Source organism: Peromyscus leucopus, chromosome 19, assembly GCF_004664715.2.
Source record: "Peromyscus leucopus breed LL Stock chromosome 19, UCI_PerLeu_2.1, whole genome shotgun sequence".
In the NCBI taxonomy this organism is placed as follows: Eukaryota; Metazoa; Chordata; class Mammalia; order Rodentia; family Cricetidae; genus Peromyscus; species Peromyscus leucopus.
This window is the reverse complement of record NC_051079.1, coordinates 32,357,345-32,374,817: the sequence shown is the minus strand read 5'-3', so window position 1 is coordinate 32,374,817 and position 17,473 is coordinate 32,357,345. Positions and strand designations below refer to the sequence as shown.

General features: G+C 36.4%; 1 protein-coding gene across 1 annotated transcript in view; it reads right to left on the bottom strand.

Annotated features, from left to right (window-relative positions):
• The window catches only part of Spink5 (serine peptidase inhibitor Kazal type 5), a 56,254-nt gene extending 39,785 nt beyond the window's left edge, over nt 1-16,469 (bottom strand). Inside the window, exons 1-6 of the mRNA XM_037197132.1 lie at nt 16,333-16,469; nt 15,117-15,142; nt 10,893-11,017; nt 9,143-9,221; nt 2,408-2,535; nt 574-637 (exon numbers count right to left, since the gene is read on the bottom strand). Coding sequence (XP_037053027.1) covers nt 574-637; nt 2,408-2,535; nt 9,143-9,221; nt 10,893-11,017; nt 15,117-15,142; nt 16,333-16,387 — 477 coding nt within the window. The 5' untranslated portion in view covers nt 16,388-16,469. The remainder of the gene's footprint in view (nt 1-573; nt 638-2,407; nt 2,536-9,142; nt 9,222-10,892; nt 11,018-15,116; nt 15,143-16,332) is intronic.
• Nucleotides 16,470-17,473: the final 1,004 nt, after the last annotated feature.

Below are 17,473 nucleotides of genomic sequence, written 5' to 3'. Positions count from 1 at the left end.
TGTGTAACTCACGTGTAAGTCCAGAACTGTTCGCTTACACATTTGCTTATTAGAAAAACAGTGAGAGTTATGCTAGAACCCAAGTGGATCACTGTCCTCACTCTCAACCTGTTCACAGTGTCCTAGGTGATGTAGACAAAGAGGTCCTTAAAAACAACATATACTAAAAGACTTGATGGAGGCTGGTAACTTCAGGGATGAAAGTATCAAACCATGAAAATAAGAATAGGTATTCAACTAGAAAATTAAGTGTGAAATGTATGGTACTTTTCATCTTCCCCTAACATCAAAAACTCACGGAATCTTAGCTAGAAAATATTTACTTAGTCTAAATCTCATTTCTGTAAGTTTTTAGTTCAAGGATTCCTGACAGTAAGAGCCCAGCTGAGGTTTCTACCAAAGTAAACTGGCCACTCTGGTTCTAAATAATTGTATGGTTGTGTGTGTGTGTGTGGGGGGGGGGGTTGTCATCACAACATGAGGAAGTGTGTTCAAGGGTCGCCGCATCAGGAAGGTTGAGAACCGTAGCTTCACATCGAAGCCAGTGTTCCCCACACAGGCACTTGTCCTTACCTTCTCCACAGTGCTGCTGCCACATTCACCTTCACTTTTTATGTCAACTTGGTTCTTGCTTTTCCTGGAATCAAAAAGTGCATTGACATAGGAATCCACATGATAGAAGTGCCCATCCTGTCCACCTTCTCGTTGTATTCTAATTACTCTATAGCTGAAAACAGTGTCGTATTTTATTCTTTATTTAGCTTGCAGAGTCAGAGCCCCTGTTTATAACTTTAAAACATAATAAGGAAATGGAGTCATGTTGGATGGCTACATTTCAGGCTTATAGTAGATGGTTGGTACCTCTCCAAGAACTTTGTTGTTTGTGGTTGCCATTGTTAATTTTTATAAAACGTTCAATTTTAATTTATCTTTTTTTTTCATTTTAGGACTCTTGTGCTACCTTATATTTTATTTTTCATGGAATGTACATAAAGTCTTATGACTAACTTTGCTCAAACTAGTAGAACTTTAAAGAATATCAAAAACAGAAGCATAAGTGTAAAATAATTTCTACTTTCTATAGAAGTTTATAATTCAGCATGTGTGTAACAATAAAAAAAAGCTCAGAACAAAATTAAAAATGGAAGGATAGTAGGAAAAACAGATTTTTTTTCAAGGTATGAAGGCTGATAGAAAGTATTCAAAGTAACCTGGAATATTATGTGAAGTCTTCTAGAAGTCAGAGCAAGAAGCAATACAATGAGTCATATGGTATTCTGGGAGAAAATATCACATGGATCAGAGATTTAAAAATTTAAGCTAGGAACTCTCAAGATATAGTAAGAATTAAATGTTCAGTATGTTTAAAGTAGTATCATAAGATGCATGCCTTATGAAAAAGTGGAATGTTCTTTATTTGCCTATTTAGCTTTTCTATTTTAAAATTATATTGCTTTATTTGTCAATTTATTTATTATTTAGTGTGAGAGGTAGGGTGTGGGTGTTCTTGCTACATCATGCAAGTGGAGGCCAGAGTATAACCTGTTAGAGTTAATTCTCTCTTCTGCCATGTGTGTCTCAGGGATGGAATGTAGGTTGTCATGCTTGGTGACCACCTGCACTGGCCCTGGGTTTTGTATTTCTGTATATTCACTCTTGGTGACTGCTGAGAGCAGTCTGCAAATGCAATCATGAATAGATCAGAAGGGCTAACTGCAGTTTTGTTTTGCTGAGAGCTTTATAAGAAGGAACAAAACACTCAGAATCTCAAAGAGTAACTATTGCCCTGGTAGCCTTCTTGAACATTGGTTATTGTGTTTCCAGAAACAAAAGAGCAGTTCATTCAAGTCTGAGGTCATAGACAAAGGCTGCAAAGCAGGTGTGCATCTTATTGGTAAAGAAAATTAATAACCATAACAAGCACTGAGGGTGGAGGAAGAACACAGGGGATAATGTAGGCCAGTAAGATATGATATCTATTTGGCAAAAAGTTTAATATTCAAACTTCCAATTACATACTATATGATATTTTAATTTCTTGATTATTTAAATGTCATTTGATGATGATGACACTCTACACATAAAAGAATATAATCAGAGAATAACAGATTGATAGATGAGGGAAGATAGATATGCATAGCATATATATGTGTAGCATCTATTTATGTGTATACATTTGTATCTGCATGTCCTGTTTACTTCACAGAGACTGTGGTAATTGCCAAAACAACTGTACTCTGTAAGATATAAAATGTTTTACTATGCACATTTCCCTGAAAGAGTAGGAAAAGAAGCTGTGCAAACAGTCTATTGGAGATTAATTTATAGCAAATGAATTACAAATAATACAGAGGAGAACATGTCATGCAACTTCACAGACATCATGTCTGTTTCATAGATTACTCACTCATTCTGGGCACACAGCTCACATCTGTTGCGGTATGTTTTCCCATCTGTGCCACAAACTTCAGAAGCATCAGAGGTACAGGCAAAATCCCCATCTTTTCTTCCTTGCTTGAATTCTTCACAATTCAACTGCAAGAGACACAAGAATGTCAAAAAGTCAGAATACTCCTTAGACACATAAATAGATTAGTATGTTAAACCCAGAATGTAACTCACTGCAGAAAAGATAAATATAGAGATCAGCCAGCTAATAAAATCGTGGACAATGAACTGTAGTGTGAAGGCAGATATAGGATTAGATTTGAAAAGAAAAGATTTGAATATGGTTTCAGCCACCTGCTGTCTGAGTGAGATAGGCCAAGCCCTCATTAATGAAACTGAGCACACTGTGTCATAGCCAAATTTTGCCTGTAGCCTCCATAGAGTAATAATGAGCCTCAGCAGATAATGGACATAGAAACCCTCTGAAATTATAAACTAGGGAAAATGTTCCATTATGATACATTAGGATAGTGATTAAGCCAGCTTCCAAGCTTCCCAATTCTACTGCTACCACTGTGTGATCTCTACAGGTAATTTAACTGGTCTGTACCGATGTGTTCTCATTTACAAAATGGGTATAATTTTACCAACTGTTGATGCCACTGCGATATTTAAGTTTTTAATGTAGGCACCGTAATTAGAATGCTCTGAATGCAAAATGGTTTGTGATCTTGTTGTTATTTAAAATGCTTTGTCTAGGGCTGGAAAGATGGCTCAGAGGTTAAGAGCACTGGCTGTTCTTCCAGAGGTCCTGAGTTCAATTCCCAGCAACCACATGGTGGCTCACAGCCATCTGTAATTAGGTCTGGTGCCCTCTTCTGGCCTGCAGTCATACATGCTGCATACATAATAAATAATAAATCTTTAAAATAAAATAAAATAAAATGCTTTGTCTACTCACAACCACGGAAAGAGGACTAAACATCCTTCCAGGATGATGACAGAAATCTCCAGGTCACTGCTGTAATAGCATGGCATATGCTTACGGACAAACCAGTATGGTGAGAAAACTACTGAAGACAAGTCTTCCAACTTCTGATCTGCTTCCCACTCACTTTACCTCTTGGAACCTCACTTTCTTCATGTGAAAAATGGGAATACACACCCAGCCCACATTCTACATTTATGGTAAGGATCAAAGAAATAATTATGAAACATGATTTGGAAAGAACTATTGCAAAATAAGCTAACACAAAATATGCAGTGTAATTTGAGTTTAACTTCCATCTAAAACCAAATCCATTTAACTGTCAATATCACATTGAAAATCAAATTTTGCTGCCATTAAAATATTTCAATAGTGTATTTGGAACATATGATGTATGCCAGTGATGATTTACATAGTGCAGATGTAAAAAAGTAGAATGTATGTAATAATAGTGAATTTATCAGTTAGAGGGTCAGATTGGAACATTCTGGAGGGAAAAAGTTTAAAGAGGTAAGAAAAACTACAGCATGATCCCACCAGCTGTACCATGTTGTTTCACAATAGTTACAGAATGGAAATAAAGTCACATATATGTCATTTCAATCATTTATTTTCTCATTTGTACTAGAAAATTCATTACATATATATAAGACTTTGGGTAGTCTATTGTTTTGTGAGATTGCATTGTAAGCCGAGTTAGAATACTGTTCTGAGGAGTTTATACGAACAGGAAAATCACAACATTATCAACAACAGTTTTATGTCATGGTAAGTGCTACAAAAATAAGGCAAAGACAGTAACACAGCTACCATACACTCCACTAAAATGTCATTGTTCCAGAAACATCTTTCTAAAAGGATTGTTTCTGTGGCGAAACGACATTAGTGAGAAGGAGCCAACCCTTAGAGAGTTGGGGGGAGAGCAGGAAAGGGCAAAGATTTCTGGGAGCTGGATGACTGTGCTGTTCAAGCAGAGAAGAAAGTGGTTGTAACAGAAGGAAAAGACAGGTGAGCTGCTGACTTTCTTTAAGATGTCATTTGTAGAAGATGTAGAAACATCCATAAGAAATTGTGGATCAAAGTGACTTGACATGGGACCATTGTGGCCATGGCCCTTCCTCAGAAAAAACAAGGGCAGCATACTAGGTCACAGGTGTTGGCTGGGGACGACAGGGTGAATCAAAAGGCCAGCTGGGAGGTGAGAGAACAGGTGCAGGCATTTGTTACTCCACTTCCTCGCCCTCTAGACTCCAAGGGTGGTGAGTCACGACCTACAGAAAACACCTCTTCCTAATGCTGACAATCACTGAGCGCTCACAGATGGATCCTGACCAGGAAGAAAGGCAGAAAACTGGGCCAGGTTCCAGAACTTTCAGCTTTTGCTCTTATTCCTTGCCCTAACAATCCATTCACCAAAAGCTTGATCAACTGTATAATATTCATGTAAAAATAATCATGACTATATTTTGATATATGTTGAATTTGTAGATTTTTTTAAAAATTAGTATCTTGAAAATACTGACTTTTCCAAATAATGAAGAGAATGGATTATTTCACCTTCAAACTTCATAGCAATGCATCATTTAATGATGGGAGCATGTACTGAGAATTACATTGCTTAAGTGATTTTTATCATTGTAAAAACATCAGAGATATAATCACAAAAACTTATATAGTATGGTCTACTACTCACCTCGATTAAACTATACAACACATACACATGCATACACACGTATGAGCACACACACACACACACACACACACACACACACACACACACACACACCTCTACTGATTCCAGGACCATTATGAGCAGAACAACAGAAGATTAAATCAAACCAATAAGATGATGTAATCAAAAGACACAGGAATGTATGACTCTGACTTGTATCACATGCCACTCTTTTAAACTAAATTGTTTTTGTAAGTAGAAGTACCTCTAAAATAATTAGGAAAATTAAAGCATATTAAGTATGTAAACTAGCAACATTTACCTAACACCTGTTGTGAAGTCCACACACTTGCACACAGTACAGCTTTACATGACTGACAGTGCAGTAGGTTTGTTTAGGCAAGTATCACTACAGACATACGAATATAACATTGAGCTGCAATGCTGGGAGGCCTATGAGGTCCCTAGACAGCTCTTTCTGATCTTGTAGATCCTCATAGTTCCTGAACATATGGCACATTACTGTTAAATCCTTCATTACTCTTTACAATGTTTTGTAGTGTGAGCCACACACTTATTATTATGCATTTTATGTTCTGAGTAATTAAATGAATCATTTAATTCTTGAATTATTCATTGCTAGTGCAGAGAACTACAGTTGGCTTCTACAACTGAGCTTATGCACTGAAACAATTCTGTACACATTTGCCAGCTCTAATGGTTTTTCTCTTGTGTGAACTTAGTAATTTACACACACATATATCATATCACCATTCTGCAATTGTAGATATGTTGTTTACAAGAACTGTGTACTTATTTAGATAAATATGTCTAACAATGACTAGAAGCTCCAGTTCAATGTTGACTAAAAAAAAAAAAAAAGAATAAACTGCTATTTTCTCTCATTAATTTTAAGGACAAACTGTTTATGCTCTGATCTCTAAACATGATGGCAGCTGTTTTCGATAGTTGTTCTCCATCAGGGAACCTTTATATACACACAGTCATTATCTAAGCTACTAGATGTTACCAACCCCCTTTCAGCATCTTTTACATGGTTTTTCCCTCTACTCTTTTCTACTTTCTTTGTTTTTGTTTGGCATTCTTATTACACAGCTCTTGTTCCAGAAAAACTGCAAGTCTTTTCACTTTCTAAGCAGTTTTCTCCCTGTGTGTTCACTAATTTTATTTCTTTATAATTCAACAATGAATCTGCTTTTATAATGAAATAAATTGTATGAATAATACATATAGTATATGTTATATACAATATACTGCATATTAAATGTTATATATGATATAATATACAATATAATAAATCTGCTTTCATATTTTTCAGGTAAGTCTAAGAATATTAACATTTCTGTTTTGTTTTGTTTTTGTTTTTTTTTTTTCAATGAATCAAAGCACACTGAGCTCTTTAGTCTATTCACTTTATTCTTCTAAGTCAATTCCCTCTACAAAGCTTCTTTTCTGTTCTCACACTTAGATCCTCTTTGTCCCCTTTTCCGCTGCTCTCTCATTGTTCTATCTTAGTTCCTTCCATCCTTGTTCTCCCTCAAGTCTTTGAAGTTTCCAGTTTATATACACATACAATCAGCAATTCTCTGGCCAAGGCAGGATCACAAGGTTTGAATTCTTTCAGGGTTATAAAGGCAGATAAGAGTTTACACCAGGCAGTGACTGTCAGGCTTTCTTTTACAACCTAAAAAGGGGAGTGACTAATGGGAGTTCTCTGGTAAGGTCAACTAAGGGCTAAAATCAATTAAGGGATTCTAATAAGGAATTTATGTGCTCAGACTATAATCTTAGAAGTGGCTGGGTAAATAGGTTAGGAGTTTATGTCAGTATAAGTCACTAGTAAAGTAAAATGTCTTTTATTCCTTTGGTGCCACATTTGTCCAGATTTCTTGGCTGCTCAACTTTCTGGTAGGATGGGAGAAGTTTATTCAGTTGCTAGGCAAACTGCATCACAATATGTAGTATTCGGTTAGTAAAAGCACTTTTGCTCTGAGTTAATTGCTAAGGGGGAAATCTTTAGAACTAGGAGTAACACCTGGGCTGAAATAAAAGAAGGAGGATTAATTTGCACAGCCAATGAACCTTGGCACCTATCATCTGCCTGGCCTGGTCAGCAGTCTCCTTGGGTCAGTGGGAGATAGTTGCTTTTACTCAATAACTAGCAGATGTCCAAAACACCATCCAAGAATAGTAAGCGGTAAATCTCTTAAATTAAGGTCTTGCGTTAATAAACCAGAGTGAAGGTAAGGAGTTAAGGATTTAATTGTTAGTGGTTATTTTCTCTTATCTGTAGGTAAGATGAGCTAATGCTTATCTATCTGCTGTCTGTCCTTGGATGTAGGAGAAATATCTCAGATGAAATACTTTTGTCTGGAGAATGGCCCTGGCCAGATATTTCCTAATGAAGAATAAACACAGCTGGGGAATGTTACCTAAAATACCCCAGAAGCATAGGGGAAGTTGTGCCCAGTAAATGATCAAACACATTGTTAGAAGTTCTTGGGAAAAGAATCAAATAAGAAAGCTACAACAGCACACAAGAAATTCACTGTATGATACAGCTAATGTAGCCAAAATCCAGTATCACCAATACTCCTTGAGTTTTGGCTTTCCTCTATAAGAGTACTTGACTCTTCCAGGTAATAGCTTTTGCCATAGTCAGTTGAATTCCTATTTCATGTTTTCTGCAGCTTGTAGCATTTAAATAGATTTGTTAAGACTGGGGTGTGTGAGTGTGAGTTTCTTATGTTTATTTTGTTCTCATTTACTTGTGTTTTATATTTTTGAACAACAAGGGTTGACCAAAGTTCTAATCGAAGAGACATAAGGAATAGAAGAAAGGAAATTACAGAGTGGTCTTATGACAAAAGAGTAACTCAGATTTCAAAATAATAAGGAGTCCTCCTCACTTTTATAGCTTAAAATGTAGTCCCTTTAATTATAGACAAAGGATTTGTAGATATTGGCTAGCTGAGTGGCTGGCCTGGTATTGTTTTAAGAGTGAAACTGACTGAGCCCTGAAGAAGAATTCAGTCAACTATGTTTATCATGGAGGCAGAAGTTCTCAGACATTCCTGGGTTGCTGTGCCAAGGAAGATGGTAGCTGGGTTAGACCATGGATGATACAAGTAATTAGGGTGTGTCTACCTTGACTGATCATTTTAATTATAGGCTACAGCCAAAGGAGGAGGAAGAGAAGGAAGAAATTAAAGAAAAGCAACATAGGGGACCTGGAAGTGATGTGCTTGTCAGGCTAACTGGTAATAGCCTATGTTTGGTCATCCAAAATTGTGAGATTTTGTTAGACAGACATTTCCATCAATGTGGAAATGTTTATTTTATTGATTAATATTTTTAAATTTATTTTTTGATTTTTTTCCCTAAAAAATATATTGTTCCAGTGAAATGATTGTGTGATGCCTCTTAACTGTTCAGTGGTTCTTTTTTCCTCTTTGATTTTACAAGTTGTTTTTCTTTTAAGCATTGGACACTAAACTCATACAAAATATTAACTTCAATCTCAACCTGCAAAATAGACACAAATGAGTCCAGTTGAATTAGGAGAACACTCCAGGTGTTATAAACAAGAAATAGAAAGGAATAAAACAGGAAAAGAAAATTCAAAGAGATGCATCAAATGCCTGCTGATACATATTAAACACTGTAGCTGGCTTTTAAATTTTAGTTGATAAAATAATGACACCCAGAGATACACAGATTGTCCATATTACACAGACAATACAAGTTCTGAGATGTGTAATTATCTCTGTAGTCCTAGAAAGATTCTTACAGGAACTAGACAGGCAGGAGGTAAGAGAAATAGTCCCGGAAAGCTCACACCATCTGGCTTGCTCCACCCCTCAGCATCTGCCAGTGTTTTCTGAGTTGGGTCATGGGTTGGGCCTATGGACAAGCTGTACCAGATACTTAGCCCACCCTTAGACTAAGCCACATTCCCTCCCTTCTAAGTGGTTGGCTTCACAACAGGTAATTAGGAAACAAACAGATAACTCTAAATGGAGTCCAGCATCTTCTCAAAAGCAAACTGATTAGTTGACTCCAATCAGGCTCACCTTTGCTGGGACAGTCGCCCTGGTGGCTCTTGATAAATCTCCCACCCTGCTAGTCTTGGACTTTTCTTCTTTTTCTTCTCTGAGAAAAGAACAGCATAATTTGAAGTTAAAATTGCTTGCCAACCTATAGGAATAAAAGTTTCCATGGTCCAGTTGCTTTGACTATTTCCTGAGCCCCACCTGACTGCCAGAAGTGGAAATAGACTGTGCGACTATCCCCTCTATGCTCAAAAAAAGTCTCAAATATGGACAAGGAGAAGCAAGAAACTTGGTGTTTAACTACATACCTGACTTTGAATATGTCATGCAGCAAGATGAATATATTGCTATTCTAAACACCGTCTGTGTCATTATTTGCAACATTTGAAAGACTATGTACATTGAATTCAACAGCCCATTATCAATGGCAACATAACTCTAGCAATCCATAGTCCCCTTCTTCCCTGGTAAGCCAACTATTTTATTACACAGGTGAAAAAATAACAATTTAACAAGTGACTCTAATAATAAACTATTTTATTCTTGTTTAAAATTATCAGGAATATTACTCTATGTATAGATTTGATTTCACATATATGACAAAAGGGAATCTTTGCTGTGAACAAAATGCTTGCTGGTTCACATGCACCTTTCAAAAGAGTGAGAAAGTGTTTCACATGCATGGCCTCCTCTCATCCTAAGTCCTGTCCTGTGTGTTTCTTCATCGTTCAGTCCCTTGAGTAGAAGTAACACGCAATTTTAGTGCTTTGTTATATCCATATTATTGAATATGTCACATTAAATCTTTGACATAGCCCACTGTGACTTTTGAAAAACCAATTATAGGATAATTGTTTTAAATGGGTAAGTTTAACATTGCCTGGATACCAGTGTTGAAGTCTTGACAGTGTTCAAAAATGGAAGATGTTGAGATCCCTGTTAAAAAAACTGATTGGGGCCTGCAGATGTATGTCAGTGGTATAGTCCTTGCCTAGCATTCAGGAAGCCTTAAGATCAATCCTTGATACTAGGAAAAATATCCAAAAAGAATCCTAAAATGAATCGTGATACTCTGCTTTGAGGATTTAGAATCGATAACTCAAACCTCCTACTGTCTTCTGTTTGCCATTGATAAGAAAGAAATCAAGTTAAGGGGCATTGGATTGATGCTGAGATATTGAGTAACATCCTGGTAAATTTCCAGTATTCTTTCTGAGCATGGTAGTGAAAGCTACCGTCAGGTCTTTAGTCCACCACACCCCCATGCAATCCCAGCAGATTCTCCCTGGCACCTCAACCGGTCGCAAGGCATTCTGCATAAATCTCTCTGCTGGCTGGCCGCCACCAGACAAGTCTGCTTTCTTCCTTGAGAATCTTCTTAGCCTCTCAGCTACAGCAGAAGCAAGTTTCAACAGGCCCAGGAATCTGACTGTCTTAAGTTCTTTTTATCTGAGAAGCAGGAAGCTCAAAGTGGAACTACATCCTGAGAAGACTACAGAGTGCTGGTTAAGATATTCCCATGGGGCTCCCTGAAAGGCCTTTGAAATCCCATTGAGTGATCATTAAAGTCTTTCTGCATGGGTGACAATTATCCGGTTTTATCTGATGGGAGGTGTCAGAATGGTCTGCTCAGCGTGTGTAAAGTTTACTCTTCTAGCTCGAAAAGAAAATTGACTTGAAGAAAAATTGCAAACAGACCACTGTCATGCCCTCATCATTTCAGAGCCTAGCTGGTGATTTGAACAAGTGGAAGACAAAAAATTTTACTCACAGTATCCGTTTGCACAAGACACATAGCTCGTTGTTACTGTCGTTGGGGTTTGGAATATGTTCGCTGTCTTCGGAACACAACTGCTTATTAATTTCCATCAATGATCGAAGTTTTCTACATACACCCTGGAAAAATATAGTTATATCATTTAAGAACTTCATAAAATAACATTGTTTAATAGTACTATGCCCATGTAAAAAAAGCCATGTAGTCAGTTCAAACAACACAAAAATAATGATTCTGGCTTGTCCATTAAAAACAGTGAACTCACCTAATAAACACTTATCTAATACAATTGATTAAACGGAAAAATGTATGGAGACAAAGGATCCCCCTTGATCTTCCATGGTTACACTAGTGTCCTCACAGAATTGTTGACATGTTATAAATACTCAATTAGTAAAATGTCTTCCTTTCTTACTACTGTTATGGTGACACTGGCTATTCTAATAATAATGAGCTAAGCTGATATATTAAATACTAGTGCACAGTGAAACAACAGTAAAAAGCTACTAGAATGTGAGAGAATCGCTACAAAACTGAAACTCAGTGTATGAGCACTGGACACTACCAAGGGGCCCTGTCATATACTCTGAAGTGTATACTGCATTTTATATAGCAATATTAGCAGTTATTAAATGTTTACAAAATGTTCCTTCGTACTTGGAAGACAAGCTTCTATAATGATTCATTCTCTGGACAAATTCCAGATCCTTTGGCACACCATTGGCCTTGTGTTAGAGGCTGACTCACTTCAGAGCTAATCGGGCTGAAGACTCAGGACTCTTCTCCCAAAGGCTTAGGATAGGCTAAGGTACTTGGAATTCCATTTTAACCTTTGGCACACTGTCTAGTACTACTATTTATTATCTGTGCAACATCCTCAAAGACATGTTGTGATCTTCTTGATTTGGACTTCCTTTTGGTAAATGCCACTGGTCCCTATTTACCACATTTAAAAGGGTGTGTGGAGACCATTTTGAATTTTAAAACCAACACTAAAGAATAGTGGAAAAGTCTCTGAAATAAAGAGAATCACTTTTCATTCCTGTGCTCAGTATGTTTGATTGACAACCTGCTCTCTGTGTCACTTCGCCTTTCCTAAGGCTGAAATACATTTGAAAATCAACAGTGCATTTGTGCTGTGGAAGTGAGCAGTGATTCAAAATGCTATCTTCATTACTAACAGGGAATGTTTACTAGACCCTTAGATCAAACTTGCCAAATCTAAGGTTAATGCTTTCTTTAGATTTCCTGAAAAACAAACCCTGCTCCTACATGCTTCCATCAGAAGACAAGTAATAAAGCTTTAGTTACACCTATCAAACATACCTCTTTCATGGAACTGATCATGGAACTGTGGACTCTACAAAAGCTTTACAATAATTCAGTCCATCAACAATCATTCATTATGAGATTACTGTTAAATTCAATATGATAATACATTAGTAAAGTAGAGGAAGGATGCTGGTCTGAGTAGCTCATAGAGACAAATGGACACCACTGTATCTAATCCAACTTCTTAAATATGTTTGGAAGTTACAACTACCTACAGAATGATTAGTAAGGAGTTAAAAGGGCTATCAGCTACCAGTCCATCATGGGGACATCTTGCTAAGGGTCATCTGCTAAATCATCTTGGACTGTTATTGCTCAGTGATCTCTCAGAGAGACAAAGTAGCAATTTATGGTAACAGACTAGGAACTGGCCATCTTGAGATCTGGTATCTGGTTCTTTGATGTTTTATGCCAATTTAGAAGCTTACTTCCTAGATTGTAAATGGTTCTATAGAGCTTTTAAAACCTTATAACAGAAAGTCTATATAGCCTAGTATCTTTGCAATAAAAACAACTCTTATGAGGTAGATATTGGGCAACATGTTTACAAAAAAAGAGTCATGATAATATTAGAATGAAACTCTAAATAATTTTAATAGTTAAATCATAAAAAAGCATCAACCCAGATCAGTTTTGACTGGACTTCACAGTTAAACTTCATAATGTCACAATTAGATGTAATTCCTTATGAGATCCAGCTTTAAATACAGCAACATCATCAACAACAACAAAACCAATGGGAGCCAGAGGTTTAGGGAATGAGTTAAGAAACTTGCTCACAGCGTTCAGTGTGCTCAGAGATGGATCACTGGTGGCTTTCTGAGGTTTAAATACCCCAGCATAGTTCCCTGGGATGCAGTGAAAGACCATAGAAATGGACAGCATTAGCCATGTTTCTCTCTGGGGAAAACTGAGTGTCCCTGAAATTATCAATGAACAGTAGATTGACCCTGGAGCATCTAGACTGAGACATCATCCCTCAGAGCCATGGGAGATGATTCTGCAGCGTAACTCCCAGCCATCAGTTTGCTTTTGTTTCACTAAAATTGCTCTCCATTTCCACATCTCAGAAAAACACTGCATCCTCCACCTCAGGTCACGTGCTCCTGTTGTTGTCTTCTGTCCACAGTCCACATACCTTGTAATCAAATCCTCCAGGAGCTGGCATTGCTCCCATTTTCGCATCACAATGCTAACCAATTTGTTTTGGCTTTACAATGACCCTTCTCTGATGACAGATGGCAGCCTCTCTGTAAGCTCCTTTCTGGTGGTGACAGTGCTAGTCCATGGTGTTCTGGCTCATGTTTAAAATACTCAACAGGATTCTATATTGCCAAGACCTCAAGTGAATGAATTTTCAGAAGGATAGCAAACATCCCAGCATTATGAATAGTTTTCTTTTGGGGGATAATATCCAAAGAGTATTCTTGGAAACTTTCCCAGAGTGATGACTGTTCTCTTGTGTGCATCTTGCCTTTTAGCTATACCTGTGGTTTTCAAGAAAATTTTCAGTACAATAGAATTTAATGATATGAAAGAAATTCAATGCAAGAATTTTCAACAATTGCCGGGGATCTGAGATTTCAACATGTGTCCAGTTCTCTAAAACCAAGACTCTACCATATTTTATTGAACTCTCATTTATTAGCCAAACTTGTGTGATGAAATAATAGAGGCTCTACATAGTGAAATACTGTAGAACATTCATGTGACAATGTTTCTTTTCTTAAACACAGTTACAGTAAGGTACAAATAGTTTAATCATGTCTTTAAAGAAGTTTGGTCTAAAGAAAAGCTGCTTCATTTCTTTATTTAGTATTCATGGCCTTAGAGAGATGTAGCAAATTTTGCTACACCAGCAATGGTGTTCTAAATGATACACCAGTGGCATACATAGCAGCCTGTGGATAAAAGTAAAATATGTACATGACAAAGACATAGCCTTTTCAATTATCTTTCAAACAGATATAAAATGTATTTCTATGCAAGATGATTCTTTTATTTTTCAATAAGAGGCCTGTCGTAGTCAGTTGAATACCTTCCTGTATCTACGGTTCTGCCCTCACAGGTGTTTCTACCCGGGTTGCTGCAAGCTGCTGATCTCTCTTTGTTTTCAATCCTTGTTCCCATGTTTTCCCACCATAGAAAACTCTATATGTTTATCCCATTTAGAAATGGAGACATCCATCCAGTTCCTGGAATATTCTATATCTGACTCTTTTTTTCTTCCTAGCATTATTATTGGATGTGTCGAATATTTTTGTAATTTGCCTATTAGTTCCTTTGTTTACTGTCACAAAAACTAAAGTTTCAGAAGCACGAATGTTATATCTTTTGTTTACTTTAGAATATCCTGGCATTTCAAATAAGATCAGAAATATAATAGACATTAAATAAATATGTATTTAATTATATATATGGTGTGTGTGTGTGTGTGTGTGTGTGTGTGTGTGTGTGTGTGATGACTATGTAATGTCTACAGATACATCTTTCTTTGCATAATGATTACGAGAAAATGCATGTGTTTTATCCTGGCTTCTTCACCTGTTGAATGGAAAAATAGTAATTTCTTGGTTTTTTTTTTATATCTATGGAGTTGTCTATGGCTTTTTAAAGTACTATTTTAGCATGGCAGATTGCGCCTTGCAAACACCTTATATCAATGATACATTGAGAAAGAAAGAGAAACAGGGACAAAGAGACTGAGAAGGAGACAAAGAGAGAAGTACTCATGTTTGATCCATAGAGACTTATTTCTGTGTCTTTAACAAAAGTTATTAGTACCTGGCAGTATACTCTCTGTATTACTACCATGAAGGTGTTAGCCACAAATTATTTTTCTTTTGGAAACTTGGAGTGAATTCAATGAAAAAAAGCAAGACTGACCTGAATTGTATTCCCACTGGCGGCATCTGGGATAAAATGCAGAAACCAAAGTTAAGAGGATGCAAATTATTTAATAAATTAGACATAGGATTCACTCAATGCAAACCTCTTATTGCTTTACTGGCAATGTATTCTGAAACCACAAATCATCTTGAATGTATTAAGATTTGTGGTGGCAAAGCAAATGATGGCACAGTCACAAAGGCCCAATCACTTAGGAAGGTCCATCTACTTTCCTACTACCATCCCATGGTCTCTAAACCTACCAGATTATCTACTTCCTAAAAACTCATTGAAGAGTGAAGCACAGCATTCTACTTTAATAGATGATAACATAGTGCATATGTCACATACACAAATAATTTGAATATAACTTAAAATACCCAGATAATATGAAGTTTAAGTTTTATATATATACATGAAATTTCATTTTCTGAACTCTGGCTATTCTACTTCATTATTACAGAGGCAAAATCAGAGATCTGTAAGAAATTAAGATTAATTAAAGTCACAGATTATTACATTCTCATTGACTTACTCTTTTACACCTATATATTTATTTTAAGAAATGACATCATTTGTGTATAATGATCTCAATAGCTTTATATCTGAGGTTCAGTGTTTTAAAAGGAACCGGTCAGAGAAAGGTAAATCTATGTAGCCCATGCCACCCTAACAATTAAACACAAAACTAGGAAATTTATTTTCTAGCTCTCACAAAAGTCCTTTGTTCTTCAGGAACAATATTTTCAATTCATTTTGAATTTTAAGATAAGATAAATACATAAATCATATTGTTTTAAAACAGGAACAGTCACTATAATTAAATTATAATTAACATATGATTAAAATATACATAGTAATTACATGCCAGTTTTAAGTGTCTTATATCTATAGGTAGTATAAACTAGATACTTGGTGAAGAAAAGATACAGAATAATCTGTTGACTTTTCAGAACTAGTATGAAATTATTAGAATGGCCTCTCATAGATAAAAGTTCAATTGTTCTCAAACTACTTTCATTTTTAAAGATAGTTCAAGGTTTTAACATTATATATATATATATATATATATATATATATATATATACATGCTATATACATAAATATATTAGAATATATAATTCTTTTCTAAGTGGGGGATGGGGAATAAAAGTCCCTTCCCCAGGGTCTGAGATGTATGGCAAGAAACTTCAAATGTGTTCAAATTGCTCACCTTGTGTGAGATAAAGAGCCAGGGTCAGAAGCATTAGCACTGTGGCTGTCTTCATGCTGAAGATGATGTAAGTTGGTTACAGGTCTGCTCTGTGCATTGCTCAGCTGGTGCTCTAGGACTGAGCATGTGAGCTGCAGCTCACTTTTATACATCCTGGTGACACACACACACAGAACCAGTTGTTCAGGCTCATGCTAGACTCCTCAGACAACATCAGTTTAGTTTCCATCTTATAAGGTCCAGCCATAGTATCAGATTCAAGCAGATAATGCCTATTTCTAAAACAGTCATATGTTTTCATGATACCCAACCCAGAAGGCTATAGAAAGGACCCTACCTACAGGCTATAATTTCTAATCCTGTGTGAGCTCCCCTGTGATGCATCAAACGTGTCTTTCTCTAACTGACCTCCCTTCCTAGTGAGAAGGAAAGGGAAAAGTAGACAGATTGGTTGTCCTACCCATCAGGAAAAATGTAAAGATTTCCACATCTGGGGAAAGTTGTGTATACTGAGAGAACCTAGGATTCCCATTGATTCCATCGGTAGATATTCTGAAGTAGGACTTACTGGCTATATAGGAACTACAAAGTTGGGATTCTTTTCACTCCACACACAGGTAAAGCAGAGACTTTGTGAAAATATGTCTTGTACATAACAGCTTTTTTAAAACTTCTCTTGGGCTACTGATATAGTTCAGTGGTTAAGTGCTTGTTTAACATATGAGAGATGCTGAATTTCATACCTACTTAGAACCACAAAAACAATTCTCAATCAAAAGAATAATTTATCTTAGCCAAATACTGCACTCCTCCTAAATATTAGAGATTCAAGATTTAACTTTCCATAACCCATACATATCTAAATTATTCTGTTTCTACTAAATTAATTTATTCTATTGTTACTTGGCCTTCCTGCAAAGAAAAAAAGTAAGTTATTAAAGATTATAAATACAGAAATGTGACCTTTTTCTAATACATTGTTGATTTGTTTTTCCTATTCTACAAGGAGTACATTTTGTAAGCCAGATCATTTTTCACTGTTAGCTTAGATTTCCCACCTAAAGGAAATGGGGAGTTTTCATTGGACTCCTAACAATTGGAGTAAGGGTATCTGTCACTATTTTACCTGCTTGTGGGAACC